This window comes from Oncorhynchus clarkii, chromosome 13, assembly GCF_045791955.1.
Source record: "Oncorhynchus clarkii lewisi isolate Uvic-CL-2024 chromosome 13, UVic_Ocla_1.0, whole genome shotgun sequence".
In the NCBI taxonomy this organism is placed as follows: domain Eukaryota; kingdom Metazoa; phylum Chordata; class Actinopteri; order Salmoniformes; family Salmonidae; genus Oncorhynchus; species Oncorhynchus clarkii.
The window spans coordinates 3,486,381-3,501,380 of NC_092159.1; the positions used below are offsets into that span (position 1 = coordinate 3,486,381).

Here is a 15,000-nt window from a genome sequence, read left to right on the forward strand (position 1 = left end):
CACACACACACACACCAACATCCTACACACACACACACCAACATCATACACACACACACCGACATCATACACACACACACCGACATCATACACAAACACACCGACATCATACACACACACACCGACATCATACACACACACACCGACATCCTACACACACACACACCAACATCCTACACACACACACACCGACATCATACACACACACACCGACATCATACACACACACACCGACATCATACACACACACACCGACATCATACACACACACACACCGACATCCTACACACACACACACCGACATCATACACACACACACCGACATCATACACAAACACACCGACATCATACACACACACACCGACATTATACACACACACACACCAACATCCTACACACACACACACACACCGACATCATACACACACATACCGACATCATACACACACACACCGACATCCTACACACACACACCAACATCCTACACACACACACACACCAACATCCTACACACACACACACACACCGACATCATACACACACATACCGACATCATACACACACACACCGACATCCTACACACACACACCAACATCCTACACACACACACACACCAACATCCTACACACACACACACACACCGACATCATACACACACATACCGACATCATACACACACACACCGACATCCTACACACACACACCAACATCCTACACACACACACACCAACATCATACACACACACACACCGACATCCTACACACACACACACACCGACATCCTACACACACACACACCGACATCCTACACACACACACCAACATCATACACACACACACACCGACATCATACACACACACACCGACATCATACACACACACACACACACCAACATCATACACACACATTTAGAATAAAAAGGAGTTAAAGTAGTATTGTCCGAGGGGAGGAGTAAGACGGTGGATTCAGATCCTGCAGAATCCTGGTTAGAGGAGAGGAAACGAGGGAATAACTAATGCTCCTTGTTTGAAGAAGAGAGAAAGGATGAGAAGAGAGGGAAGATGAGAGGGAAGAGGAGGATGAAGTGGGTGAAAGTAAGAGAAGGGGAGATATGGAGTGGAGAGGGAGAAGGAGAGGGAGAAGGAGAGGGAGAAGGAGAGAGATGGAGAGGAGAGGGAGAAGGAGAGGGAGAAGGAGAGAGATGGAGAGGAGAGGGAGAAGGAGAGGGAGAAGGAGAGAGATGGAGAGGAGAGGGAGAAGGGGAGAGATGGAGAGGAGAGGGAGATGGTGGAGAGATGGAGAGGAGAGAGATGGAGAGAAAAGAGGAGAGATGGAGAGGAGAGAGAGAAGGGGAGAGATGGAGAGGAGAGAGATGGAGAGAGAAGAGGAGAGATGGAGAGGAGAGAGAGAAGGGGAGAGATGGAGAGGAGAGAGAGAAGGGGAGAGATGGAGAGGAGAGAGAGAAGGTAGAGAGATGGAGAGGAGAGAGAGAGAGAAGGGGAGAGATGGAGAGGAGAGAGAAGGGGAGAGATGGAGAGGAGAGAGAGAAGGGGAGAGATGGAGAGGAGAGAGAGAAGGGGAGAGATGGAGAGGAGAGGGAGAAGGTAGAGATTTTAGAGAATACATCACAACATCATTCTGATGGGTACATCAGGTCATGTTGTTATAGAGAATACATCACAACATCATTCTGATGGACACATCAGGTCAACACATCAGAAGTCAAGTCAACAGCAGAATATTGAGCATGTGTACCCTTCAGGGTACAAGGGTTATGAGTCCGAAAGGAACCATTGTCTCAGTAGAAAATGGGTCTCACTTCACTTCCTGTGTGCGACTTCTTCCTGATCAGATCCACTACTGGCAGGGGGACAGACAGAACGAGACAGAGAAGGTGACGGTGGTGTTTGTTCCTGACACGCGTGTTCGTCTGGTCAACCTCACGTGTTACACGTCCTACCTCGTCACGCTGTCTGCCTTCAATGTGGCTGGAGACGGCCCGCCCAGCGAACCCCGGGGCGCCAAGACCCTACAGGCTGGTAGGTTCCCTAACCTCTAACCCCTAACCTCTAACCCCGGGAGGCCAAGACCCTACAGGCCAGTAGGTTCCCTAACCTCTAACCCCTAACCTCTAACCCCGGGGCGCCAAGACCCTACAGGCTGGTAGGTTCCCTAACCTCTAATCCCTAACCTCTAACCCCAGGAGGCCAAGACCCTACAGGCCGGTAGGTTCTCTAACCTCTAACCCCTAACCTCTAACCCCGGGGAGCCAAGACCCTACAGGCTGGTAGGTTCCCTAACCTCTAACCCCTAACCTCTAACCCCGGGGCGCCAAGACCCTACAGGCCAGTAGGTTCCCTAACCTCTAACCCCTAACCTCTAACCCCGGGGTGCCAAGACCCTACAGGCTGGTAGGTTCCCTAACCTCTAACCCCTAACCTCTAACCCCTAACCTCTAACCCCTAACCTCTAACCCCGGGGCGCCAAGACCCTACAGGCTGGTAGGTTCCCTAACCTCTAACCCCTAACCTCTAACCCCGGGAGGCCAAGACCCTACAGGCTGGTAGGTTCCCTAACCTCTAACCCCTAACCTCTAACCCCTAACCTCTAACCCCTAACCTCTAACCCCGGGGCGCCAAGACCCTACAGGCTGGTAGGTTCCCTAACCTCTAACCCCTAACCTCTAACCCCTAACCTCTAACCCCGGGGCGCCAAGACCCTACAGGCAGGTAGGTTCCCTAACCTCTAACCCCTAACCTCTAACCCCGGGGCGCCAAGACCCTACAGGCTGGTAGGTTCCCTAACCTCTAACCCCTAACCTCTAACCCCGGGGCGCCAAGACCCTACAGGCTGGTAGGTTCCCTAACCTCTAACCCCTAACCTCTAACCCCTAACCTCTAACCCCGGGGCGCCAAGACCCTACAGGCTGGTAGGTTCCCTAACCTCTAACCCCTAACCACCCAGTTAACCCTGGGATGCGTATGTGTTAGACCTAGCTTCAAATATGATTTGAAATCGATGAAAAATCTTTATCTGGGCTTGATAATGATGGAGCCTGTTGTAATGGAAGGAATAGAAGAGCCCCCAGACTGTCTAAAGCTGTGAGTTTACACACACACATCTAATAGTATCTGATCCCAGGTCTGCTCTGTCTAAAGCAGACACTGATAGTTTACACACACATCTAATAGTATCTGATCCCAGGTCTGCTCTGTCTAAAGCAGACACTGATAGTTTACACACACATCTAATAGTATCTGATCCCAGGTCTGCTCTGTCTAAAGCAGACACTGATAGTTTACACACACATCTAATAGTATCTGATCCCAGGTCTGCTCTGTCTAAAGCAGACACTGATAGTTTACACACACATCTAATAGTATCTGATCCCAGGTCTGCTCTGTCTAAAGCAGACACTGATAGTTTACACACACATCTAATAGTATCTGATCCCAGGTCTGCTCTGTCTAAAGCAGACACTGATAGTTTACACACACATCTAATAGTATCTGATCCCAGGTCTGCTCTGTCTAAAGCAGACACTGAGAGTTTACACACACATCTAATAGTATCTGATCCCAGGTCTGTGTTATTAAAGTAGAACATCTAGATGGTATGTAATGTAATGATGACCTGTGTAACCTCTCCCCCCTCCCCAGCCCCCAGCCAGCCTAGTTTCCTGTCGTTTTCGGAGGTGACAGGATGGAGTGTCAACGTCTCCTGGGGGGCGCCCAGCGCTTCTAACGGGGTAGTGGAGGGGTACAGGGTGGTCTACCAACCCACACAGCCTGTACAGGGTAACTAACACACACACACACACCTAGCAACACACACACACCTAACAACACACATAGCCTGTACAGGGTAACTAACACACACACACCTAACAACACACACACACCTAACACACACTCACACGCCTAACAACACACACACACACACCTAGCAACACACACACCTAACACACACTCACACGCCTACCAACACACACACACCTAGCAACACACACACACCTAGCAACAAACACACACCTAACAACACACACACACACCTAGCAACACACACACCTAAAAACACACACACACACACTCACACGCCTAACAACACACACACACACACACACGCCTAGCAACACACACACACCTAACAACACACACACACCTAACAACACACTCACATACCTAACAACACACACACACCTAACAACACACACACACCTAACAACACACTCACACACCTAACAACACACACACACGCCTAGCAACACACACACACCTAACAACACACACACACCTAACAACACACTCACACACCTAACAACACACACACACACCTAACAACACACACACCAGTTTCTGCGTCTGTCTTGACTTGATGGTAAAGAGGAAAATGTTGCTGACAAACAAAACAAGTTGTTTAATGGTGTTTAGTGGTGTTTAACGGTGTTTAATGGTGTTTAATGGTGTTTAATGGTGTTTAGTGGTGTTTAACGGTGTTTAATGGTGTTTAATGGTGTTTAATGGTGTTTAATGGTGTTTAATGGTGTTTAGTGGTGTTTAGTGGTGTTTAGTGACGTTTAATGGCGTTTAATGGTGTTTAGTGGTGTTTAATGGTGTTTAGTGGTGTTTAGTGGTGTTTAATGGTGTTTAATGGTGTTTAGTGGTGTTTAGTGGTGTTTAGTGGTGTTTAATGGTGTTTAATGTTGATTAATGGTGTTTAATGGTGTTTAATGGTGTTTAGTGGTGTTTAATGGTGTTTAGTGGTGTTTAGTGGTGTTTAATGGTGTTTAGTGGTGTTTAGTGGTGTTTAATGGTGTTTATTGGTGTTTAATGGGGTTTAATGGTGTTATTTGGTGTTATTTGGTGTTTAATGGTGTTTAATGGTGTTTAATGGTGTTTATTGGTGTATAATGGTGTTTAATGGTGTTTAATGGTGTTTAGTGGTGTTTAGTGGTGTTTGGTGGTGTTTAATGGTGTTTAGTGGTGTTTAATGGTGTTTAATGGTGTTTAGTGGTGTTTAGTGGTGTTTGGTGGTGTTTAATGGTGTTTAATGGTGTTTAGTGGTGTTTAATGGTGTTTAATGGTGTTTAGTGGTGTTTAATGGTGTTTAATTGTGTTTATTGGTGTATAATGGTGTTTAATGGTGATTAATGGTGTTTAGTGGTGTTTAGTGGTGTTTAATGGTGAGTAATGGTGTTTAGTGGTGTTTAGTAGTGTTTAATGGTGTTTAATGGTGTTTAATGGTGTTTAATGGTGTTTAATTGTGTTTAGTGGTGTTTAGTGGTGTTTAATGGTGTTTAATGGTGATTAATGGTGATTAATGGTGTTTAGTGGTGTTTAATGGTGTTTAGGGGTGTTTAATGGTGTTTAATGGTGTTTAGTGGTGTTTAGTGGTGATGAATGGTGTTTAGTGATGTTTAATGGTGATTAATGGTGTTTAATGGTGTTTAGTGGTGTTTAATGGTGATTAATGGTGTTTAGTGGTGTTTAGTGGTGATTAGTGGTGTTTAATGGTGTTTAGTGGTGTTTAATGGTGATTAATGGTGTTTAATGGTGTTTAATGGTGATTAATGGTGTTTAGTGGTGTTTAGTGGTGTTTAGTGGTGTTTAATGGTGTTTAGTGGTGTTTAATGGTGATTAATGGTGTTTAATGGTGTTTAGCGGTGTTTAGCGGTGTTTAATGGTGTTTAGTGGTGTTTAGTGGTGTTTAATGGTGTTTAATGGTGTTTAATGGTGTTTAGTGGTGTTTAATGGTGTTTAATGGTGTTTAATGGTGATTAATGGTGTTTATTGGTGTTTAATGGTGTTTAATGGTGTTTAAGGGTGTTTAATGGTGTTTGTATATCTATACATGTTTTAATGAGTGTGTGTGCATGCGTGCGTGCGTGTGTGTGTGTGTGTGTGTGTGTCTAGGTGTGAGTCGGGTGGTGACGGTGGAGGTGAAGGGTAGCTGGCAGCGTTGGTTGAAGGTCAGAGACCTGACTAAAGGAGTAATCTACAGGTTCAGTGTCCAGGCCAGAACAGTCAGCTACGGACCTGCTGCCCACTGTAACGTCACCTCACAGCCTCTACAGGGTAAGGAGAGGGGGGGGGGGGGGGGGTTAGGTGTGTGTATGGTGTGTGAGGTGTGTGTGTGAGGTGTGTGTGAGGTGTGTGTGAGAGGTGTGTGTGTATAGTGTGTGAGGTGTGTGTGAGGTGTGTGTGTGTGTTGTGTGTGAGGTGAGTGTGTGAGGTGTGTGTGAGGTGTGTGTGTGAGGTGTGTGTGAGGTGTGTGTGAGAGGAATGTGTGTATAGTGTGAGAGTGTGTGTGTGTAGTGTGTGAGGTGTGTGTGAGAGGTGTGTGTGTACATTGTGTGAGGTGTGTGTGTGTGTTGTGTGTGAGGTGAGTGTGTTTAGTGTGTGAGGTGTATTTGTAGTGTGTGAGATGTGTGTGTGAGGTGTGTGTAGTGTGTGAGGTGTGTGTGTGTGTAATATGTGAGGTGTGAGAGTGTGTGTGTGTGTAGTGTGTGAGGTGTGTGTGTGTAGTGTGTTAGGTGTTTGAGGTGTGTGAGTGTCGTGTGTGAGGTGTATGAGTGTAGTGTATAGGTGTGTGAGGTGTGTGAAGTGTGTGTAGTGTGTGAGGTGTGTGAGGTGTGTGAGATGTGTGTGAGGTGTGTGAGATGTGTGTGTAGTGTGTGAGGTGTGTGAGGTGTGTGAGTGTAGTGTGTGAGGTGTGTGAGTGTAGTGTATAGGTGTGGGAGTTGTGTGAAGTGTGTGAGGTGTGTGTAGTGTGTGAGAAGTGTGTTGTGTAGTGTGTGAGGTGTGTGTAGTGTGTATCAAATCAAACATGCGCCGAATACAACAAGTGTAGACTTCACCGTGAAATGCTTTACTTACAAGCCCTTAACCAACGGTGCAGTTCAAGAAGAAGAAGTAGACTAGAATTAAAAGTACTAATAAAAAGTAACACAATAAGAATAACGAGGCTATATACATACCTACACAATGGAAGGCTATATACACACCTACACAATGGAAGGCTACATACAGGGGGCACCGGCACAGCGTCAGTGTGCGGGGGTACAGGTTAAAGGTAGGGGTGAAGTGACTCTGCATAGATAATAAACAGCAGGTAGCAGCAGTGTAGAAAAGGGGAGGAGTCAATGTAAATTGTCCGATGGCGATTTTATGAATTGTTCAGCAGTCTTATGGCTTGGGGGTAGAAGCTGTTGAGGAGCCTTTTGGTCCTTGACTTGGCGCTCCGGTACCTTGTGTGACTGGAGTCTCTGACAATTTTTGGGGCCTTCCTCTGACACCACCTATTATATAGGTCCTGGATGGCAGGAAGCTTGGCCCCAGTGATGTACTGGGCCGTTCTCACTACCCTGTGTAGCGCCTTACGGTCAGATGCAGAGCAGTTGCCATACCAGGCGGTGATGCAACGGGTCAAGATGCTCTCGATGGTGCAGCTGTAGAACCTTTTGAGGATCTGGGGACCCATGCCAAATCTTTTTAGTCCAGGATCCAGTTGCAGAGGGAGGTGTTTAATCCCAGAGTCCTTAGCTTAGTGATGAGCTTCGTGGGCACTATGGTGTTGAACGCTGAGTTGTAGTCAATGAACAGCATTCTCACAGAGGTGTTCCTTTTGTCCAGGTGAAAGGGCAGTGTGGAGTGCATCTGTGGATCTGTTGGGGCGGAATGCGAATTGGATTGGGTCTAGGGTGTCCGGGAGGATGCTGTTGATGTGAGCCATGATCAGCCGTTCAAAGCACTTCATGGCTACCGACATGAGTCCCATGGGGCGGTAATCATTTAGGCAGGTTCCCTTCGCTTCCTTGGGCACAGGGACTGTGTTGGTCTGTTTGAAACATGTAGGCATTACAGACTCTGTCAGGGAAAAATGTCAGTGAAGACACTTGACAGTTGGTCAGCGCATGCTTTGAGTACAGGTCCTGGTAATCTGTCTGGCCCAGTATCTTTGTAAATGTTGACCTGTTTAAAGGTTTTGTTCACATCGACTACCGAAAGCATTATCACACAGTCATCCAGAACAGCTGGTGGTCTCGTGCATGCTTCAGTGTTGCTTGCCTTGAAGCAAGCATAAAAGGCATTTGGCTCGTCTGGTAGGCTCGCGTCAATGAGCAGGTCGCGTCAGGGTTTCTCTTTGTAGTCTGTAATAGTTTTCAAGCCCTGCCACATCTGACGAGCGTCAGAGCTGGTGTAGTAGGATTCAATCTTTATCCTGTATTGACGCTTTGCTTGTTTGATGGTTCATCTGAGGGCATAGCGGGATTTTTTATAAGCGTCCGGATTAGTCTCCCGATCCTTGAAAGTTCTAGCCTTTATGTGGATGTTGCCTGTAATCCATGGCTTCTGGTTGGGATATGTACGTACAGTCACTGTGGGGACAACGTCATCAATGTATTTATTGATGAAGCCAATGACTGAGGTGGTATATTCCTCAATTGTAAACAGGAATTAGGAGGATAGAATTATGGTCAGATTTGCTGAGCTTCTCTGTGTGTGGAGTAAAGGTGGTCTAGGATGTTTATTTCCCCTGGTTGCACATGTGACATGCTGGTAAAAATTTGGTAAAACTGATTTAAGTTTGCCTGCAGTAAAGTCCCCGGCCACTAGGAGCGCCGCTTCTGGGTGAGCATTTTCTTCTTTGCTTATGGCCTTATAGAGTTGGTTGAGCGCTGTCTTAGTGCCAGCTTCGCTTTGTGGTGGTAAATAGACGGCTACGATTAGCACAGATGAGAACACTCTGGGTAGATAGTGTGGTCTACAGCTTATCATGAGGTTCTCTACCTCAGGCGAGCAATACCTTGAGACTTCTTTAATATTAGACATCGCGCACCAGCTGTTTTGACAAAAATACACACCCCCCTCGTCTTACCAGAGGTATGTTGGGGAATAATCAGAATTGGTGGGTAACATAGGTAAGATGTTTTATATTCATCATATGTTTGTAAGTTACTTCTCATCAAGAATGTTATTTTTGTATAATATTGTGGCAGGGTTGCAGTTATCTGTTCTATGTCAAGACTAAGTTGCATGGGCCGCAGAGAGGGGAGAGGTCAAAGTGTCATCATGGGTAAACATATATTTTGCTCCACTGTGTCTGTGTGCCAGTCACTCCCTACTTTTCCCATCGGGGAAAGGAGGATGTCAGTGTCTGGAATCATTCTATGCTCTCCGTGAACTTGTCCAGGATTGGTTGTATTTAGAGTTGGTTGTATCTAAATGACAATTTGATATATGCCTGTTGATATGGAGGATTGGTTTATGGTTCTAGGGTTTGAGTAAGGAGACAAAGCTGAACGATTTGTTTTGTCTATGCTGTCTGACTATGTGTGTTCTTTGCTATTAAAGGATCTCAGTTGCAATGTAGGGGGGCTCTCAGAGAATTCATTGATAGACACTGAATTGCCTGAGAGTCACAGGGTTGTGATAGAGCTCATATAATTAAAGATGGACTTTGATAACTAACTCTGACTTGTGTTGTGGTTTGCGCTCATGATTTGGTAAATAGAGTAAATTTCCACGACAGGTAGCGTGTCTGTTCCGCCGGTTCATGGGAAATCCCGCCAGCTCTATATTGTCCTTATCGTCGTTCAGCCACGTCTCGGTGAAACATAAGATGTTACAGTTTCTAACGTCCCGTTGGTAGGATCATTTTAATCGCAGACCATCAATTTTATTTTCCTATGATTGCACGTTGGCAAGAAGAACGGAAGGCAGTGGGAGTTTACTCGCTCGCCTCCGGATTCTCAGAAGGATCTGCTGCCCCTTTTCGCGGCATCTTTACTTCACGCAAAAGGCGTGGATCTGGGCCTGTTCCAGTGAAAGGCGTGGATCTGGGCCTGTTCCAGTGAAAGGCGTGGATCTGGGCCTGTTCCAGTGAAAGGCGTGGATCTGGGCCTGTTCCCGTGAAAGGCGTGGATCTGGGCCTGTTCCAGTGAAAGGCGTGGACCTGGGCCTGTTCCCGTGAAAGGCGTGGATCTGGGCCTGTTCCAGTGAAAGGCGTGGATCTGGGCCTGTTCCAGTGAAAGGCGTGGATCTGGGCCTGTTCCAGTGAAAGCCGTGGATCTGGGCCTGTTCCAGTGAAAGGCGTGGATCTGGGCCTGTTCCAGTGAAAGCCGTGGATCTGGGCCTGTTCCAGTGAAAGGCGTGGATCTGGGCCTGTTCTAGTGAAAGGTGTGGATCTGGGCCTGTTCCGGTGAAAGGTGTGGATCTGGGCCTGTTCCAGTGAAAGGCGTGGATCTGGGCCTGATCCCAGTGAAAGGCGTGGATCTGGGCCTGTTCCGGTGAAAGCAGGATATCCTTCTCACTCGTTAAAGGAAAACGTTTATTCCAGTCCGCGGTGAGTAATCTCCTGATGTCCAGAAGGTATTTTTGGTGATAGGAGACGGTAGCAGCAACATTATGTACAAAAATAAGTTAAAAAATAAGTTACACAAAACGCAAATTTAAATAAAAAAAATAGTACAATTGGTTTGAGGCGGAGAAAAAAAAAATATATATAAAAAAAACGTCAGCCATGTTCTTCGGCGCCATCTGATATCGCCATCTGTGGTGTGTGTGTATGTGAAGTGTGTGAGGTGTGTGTGTATGTGAAGTGTGTGAGGTGTGTGTGTATGTGAAGTGTGTGAGGTGTGTGTGTATGTGAAGACTGTGTTAAGTGTGTTAGGTTTATGTGTGTTCAGCTCCAGACCTGCTATACACAACAACATCCCCAACATCTACAGGTCTCTGTGTTTATATGGTCTGAATGGCTCCTCCCTCTCTCCCCCAGGCACCCCTGGTTCGCCCATGGAGATGTCAGTCACCAAGTCCTCCTCGGCGCTGACCATTCATTGGTCGGAGGGAGACGCGGGGGCGGGACCTGTCATAGGTTACATCATCGAGGCTCGTCCCTCAGGTGAGCAAGCAAATGTGTGTCCGTGGTGTATGTGGTGTGTGTGTGTGTGTGTGTGTGTGTGGTGTCTCCTTCTCTCTTTCCTCTCCTATCTTTCCTATGATATTTACACTTCCTTTTTCATTCTCTCTCTACCCTCCTCTCCCTTCCTACTCTCTCTCCCTCTCACTCTTCCCCCCTCTCTCTCTTCCCCGTCTCTCTCTCGCTCTTCAGATGAAGGGATGTGGGACTCGTTTGTCAGGCTCCTCCCCCCCAGCAGTAGGTCAGTAACCGTGGAGATGGACCGTCTGAGGTCAGGGGTCGGATATGAGTTCCGTGTCATCGCTGTCAATCGCTACGGTTATGGGGAACCCAGCACGCCGTCCACCGCGCTCGCTGGTAAACATACACACACACACACACACACACACACACACACACACACACACGCACACACGCACAGACACAGACACAGTAACACAGTCTCTGTGTTAACACTGTGCTGCCATCTAGTGTCAGACTGAAGCAGCTCCAGCTGTAACAGTATCAACAGCATCCTGTCTCCAGACTGGTTCTAAAGGCCTTCATAACAGTGATATGTCTCCAGACTGGTTATAAAGGCCTTCATAACAGTGATATGTCTCCATCCTGTCACCAGACTGGTTATAAAGGCCTTCATAACGGTGATATGTCTTTCATCCTGTCTCCAGACTGGTTATAAAGGCCTTCATAACAGTGATATGTCTCCATCCTGTCTCCAGACTGGTTATAAAGGCCTTCATAACAGTGATATGTCTCCAGACTGGTTATAAAGGCCTTCATAACAGTGATATGTCTCCAGACTGGTTATAAAGGCCTTCATAACAGTGATATGTCTCCAGACTGGTTATAAAGGCCTTCATAACAGTGATATGTCTCCATCCTGTCACCAGACTGGTTATAAAGGCCTTCATAACGGTGATATGTCTTTCATCCTGTCTCCAGACTGGTTATAAAGGCCTTCATAACAGTGATATGTCTCCATCCTGTCTCCAGACTGGTTATAAAGGCCTTCATAACAGTGATATGTCTCCAGACTGGTTATAAAGGCCTTCATAACAGTGATATGTCTCCATCCTGTCACCAGACTGGTTATAAAGGCCTTCATAACGGTGATATGTCTTTCATCCTGTCTCCAGACTGGTTATAAAGGCCTTCATAACAGTGATATGTCTCCATCCTGTCTCCAGACTGGTTATAAAGGCCTCCATAACAGTGATATGTCTCCAGACTGGTTCTAAAGGCCTTCATAACAGTGATATGTCTCCAGACTGGTTATAAAGGCCTTCATAACGGTGATATGTCTTTCATCCTGTCTCCAGACTGGTTATAAAGGCCTTCATAACAGTGATATGTCTCCATCCTGTCTCCAGACTGGTTATAAAGGCCTTCATAACAGTGATATGTCTCCATCCTGTCTCCAGACTGGTTATAAAGGCCTTCATAACAGTGATATGTCTCCAGACTGGTTATAAAGGTCTCCATAACAGTGATATGTCTCCAGACTGGTTATAAAGGCCTTCATAACGGTGATATGTCTTTCATCCTGTCTCCAGACTGGTTATAAAGGCCTTCATAACAGTGATATGTCTCCATCCTGTCTCCAGACTGGTTATAAATGCCTTCATAACAGTGATATGTCACCAGACTGGTTATAAAGGCCTTCATAACAGTGATATGTCTCCAGACTGGTTATAAAGGCCTTCATAAAAGTGATATGTCTCCAGGCTGGTTATAAAGGCCTTCATAACAGTGATATGTCTCCATCCTGTCTCCAGACTGGTTATAAAGGCCTCCATAACAGTGATATGTCTCCAGACTGGTTATAAAGGCCTCCATAACAGTGATATGTCTCCAGACTGGTTATAAAGGCCTTCATAACAATGATATGTCTCCAGACTGGTTATAAAGGCCTTCATAACAGTGATATGTCTCCAGACTGGTTATAAAGGCCTTCATAACAGTGATATGTCTCCAGACTGGTTATAAAGGCCTCCATAACAGTGATATGTCTCCAGACTGGTTATAAAGGCCTTCATAACAGTGACATGTCTCCAGACTGGTTATAAAGGCCGTCATAACAGTGATATGTCTCCAGACTGGTTATAAAGGCCTTCATAATAGTGATATGTCTCCATCCTGTCTCCAGACTGGTTATAAAGGCCTCCATAACAGTGATATGTCTCCAGACTGGTTATAAAGGCCATCATAACAGTGATATGTCACCAGACTGGTTATAAAGGCCTTCATAACAGTGATACGTCTCCAGACTGGTTATAAAGGCCTTCATAACAGTGATATGTCTCCAGACTGGTTATAAAGGCCTTCATAACAGTGATATGTCTCCAGACTGGTTATAAAGGCCTTCATAACAGTGATATGTCTCCAGACTGGTTATAAAGGCCTCCATAACAGTGATATGTCTCCCATCCTGTCTCCAGACTGGTTATAAAGGCCTTCATAACAGTGATATGTCTCCAGACTGGTTATAAAGGCCTTCATAACAGTGATATGTCTCCATCCTGTCTCCAGACTGGTTATAAAGGCCTTTATAACAGTGATATGTCTCCCATCCTGTCTCCAGACTGGTTATAAAGGCCTCCATAACAGTGATATGTCTCCAGACTGGTTATAAAGGCCTTCATAACAGTGATATGTCTCCAGACTGGGTGTAAAGAACTTCATAACAGTGATATGTCTCCCATCCTGTCTCCAGACTGGTTATAAAGGCCTTCATAACAGTGATATGTCTCCAGACTGGTTATAAAGGCCTTCATAACAGTGATATGTCTCCCATCCTCTCTCCAGACTGGTTATAAAGGCCACCATAACAGTGATATGTCTCCAGACTGGTTATAAAAGCCTTTATAACAGTGATATGTCTCCAGACTGGTTATAAATGCCTTCATAACAGTGATATGTCTCCAGAATGGTTATAAAGGCCTTCATAACAGTGATATGTCTCCAGACTGGTTATAAAGGCCTTCACAACAGTGATATGTATCCATCCTGTCACCAGACTGGTTATAAAGGCCTTCATAACAGTGATATGTCTCCCATTATATCTCCAGACTGGTTATAAAGGCCTCCATAACAGTGATATGTCTCCAGACTGGTTATAAAGGCCTTCATAACAGTGATATGTCTCCATCCTGTCTCCAGACTGGTTATAAAGGCCTCCATAACAGTGATATGTCTCCATCCTGTCTCCAGACTGGTTATAAAGGCCTTCATAACAGTGATATGTCTCCATCCTGTCTCCAGACTGGTTATAAAGGCCTTCATAACAGTGATATGTCTCCAGACTGGTTATAAAGGCCTTCATAACAGTGATATGTCTCCAGACTGGTTATAAAGGCCTTCATAACTATGATGTCTTTCATCCTGTCTCCAGACTGGTTATAAAGGCCTTCATAACAGTGATATGTCTCCAGACTTGTTATAAAGGCCTTCATAACAGTGATATGTCTCCAGACTTGTTATAAAGGCCTTCATAACAGTGATATGTCTCCAGACTGGTTATAAAGGCCTTCATAACAGTGATATGTCTCCAGACTGGTTATAAAGGCCTTCATAACAGTGATATGTCTCCAGACTGGATATAAATGCCTTCATAACAGTGATATGTCTTGTCCGTAGCTCTGTGGGACCGTCCCTTCTATGAGGAGTGGTGGTTCCTGTTGGTCCTGTCTCTGATTGGTCTGATCATGATCCTCATGTTGGTGTTCAGCCTCCTGCTGCACGGACACAACCACAAGTACAGGAGCTGCAGCACAGGTACACACACCTAATACACAGGTACACAGGTACACACACCTACACACCTAATACACAGGTACACACACCTACACACCTAATACACAGGTACACACCTAATACACAGGTATACACCTAATACACAGGTATACACCTAATACACAGGTACACACACCGAATACACAGGTACACACACCTACACACCTAATACACAGGTACACACCTAATACACAGGTATACACCTAATACACAGGTACACACACCTACACACCTAATACACAGGTACACACCTAATACACAGGTACACACCTAATACACAGGTATAC

General features: G+C 45.8%; 1 protein-coding gene across 1 annotated transcript in view; it reads left to right on the forward strand.

Moving 5' to 3' along the window:
• LOC139424298 (protein sidekick-1-like) overlaps nt 1-15,000 on the forward strand; it is a 382,190-nt gene that overhangs the window by 361,053 nt on the left and 6,137 nt on the right. Inside the window, exons 37-42 of the mRNA XM_071175994.1 lie at nt 1,854-2,040; nt 3,661-3,798; nt 5,914-6,075; nt 10,778-10,903; nt 11,114-11,278; nt 14,558-14,695. Of these exons, the coding sequence (XP_071032095.1) occupies nt 1,854-2,040; nt 3,661-3,798; nt 5,914-6,075; nt 10,778-10,903; nt 11,114-11,278; nt 14,558-14,695 (916 nt within the window). The remainder of the gene's footprint in view (nt 1-1,853; nt 2,041-3,660; nt 3,799-5,913; nt 6,076-10,777; nt 10,904-11,113; nt 11,279-14,557; nt 14,696-15,000) is intronic.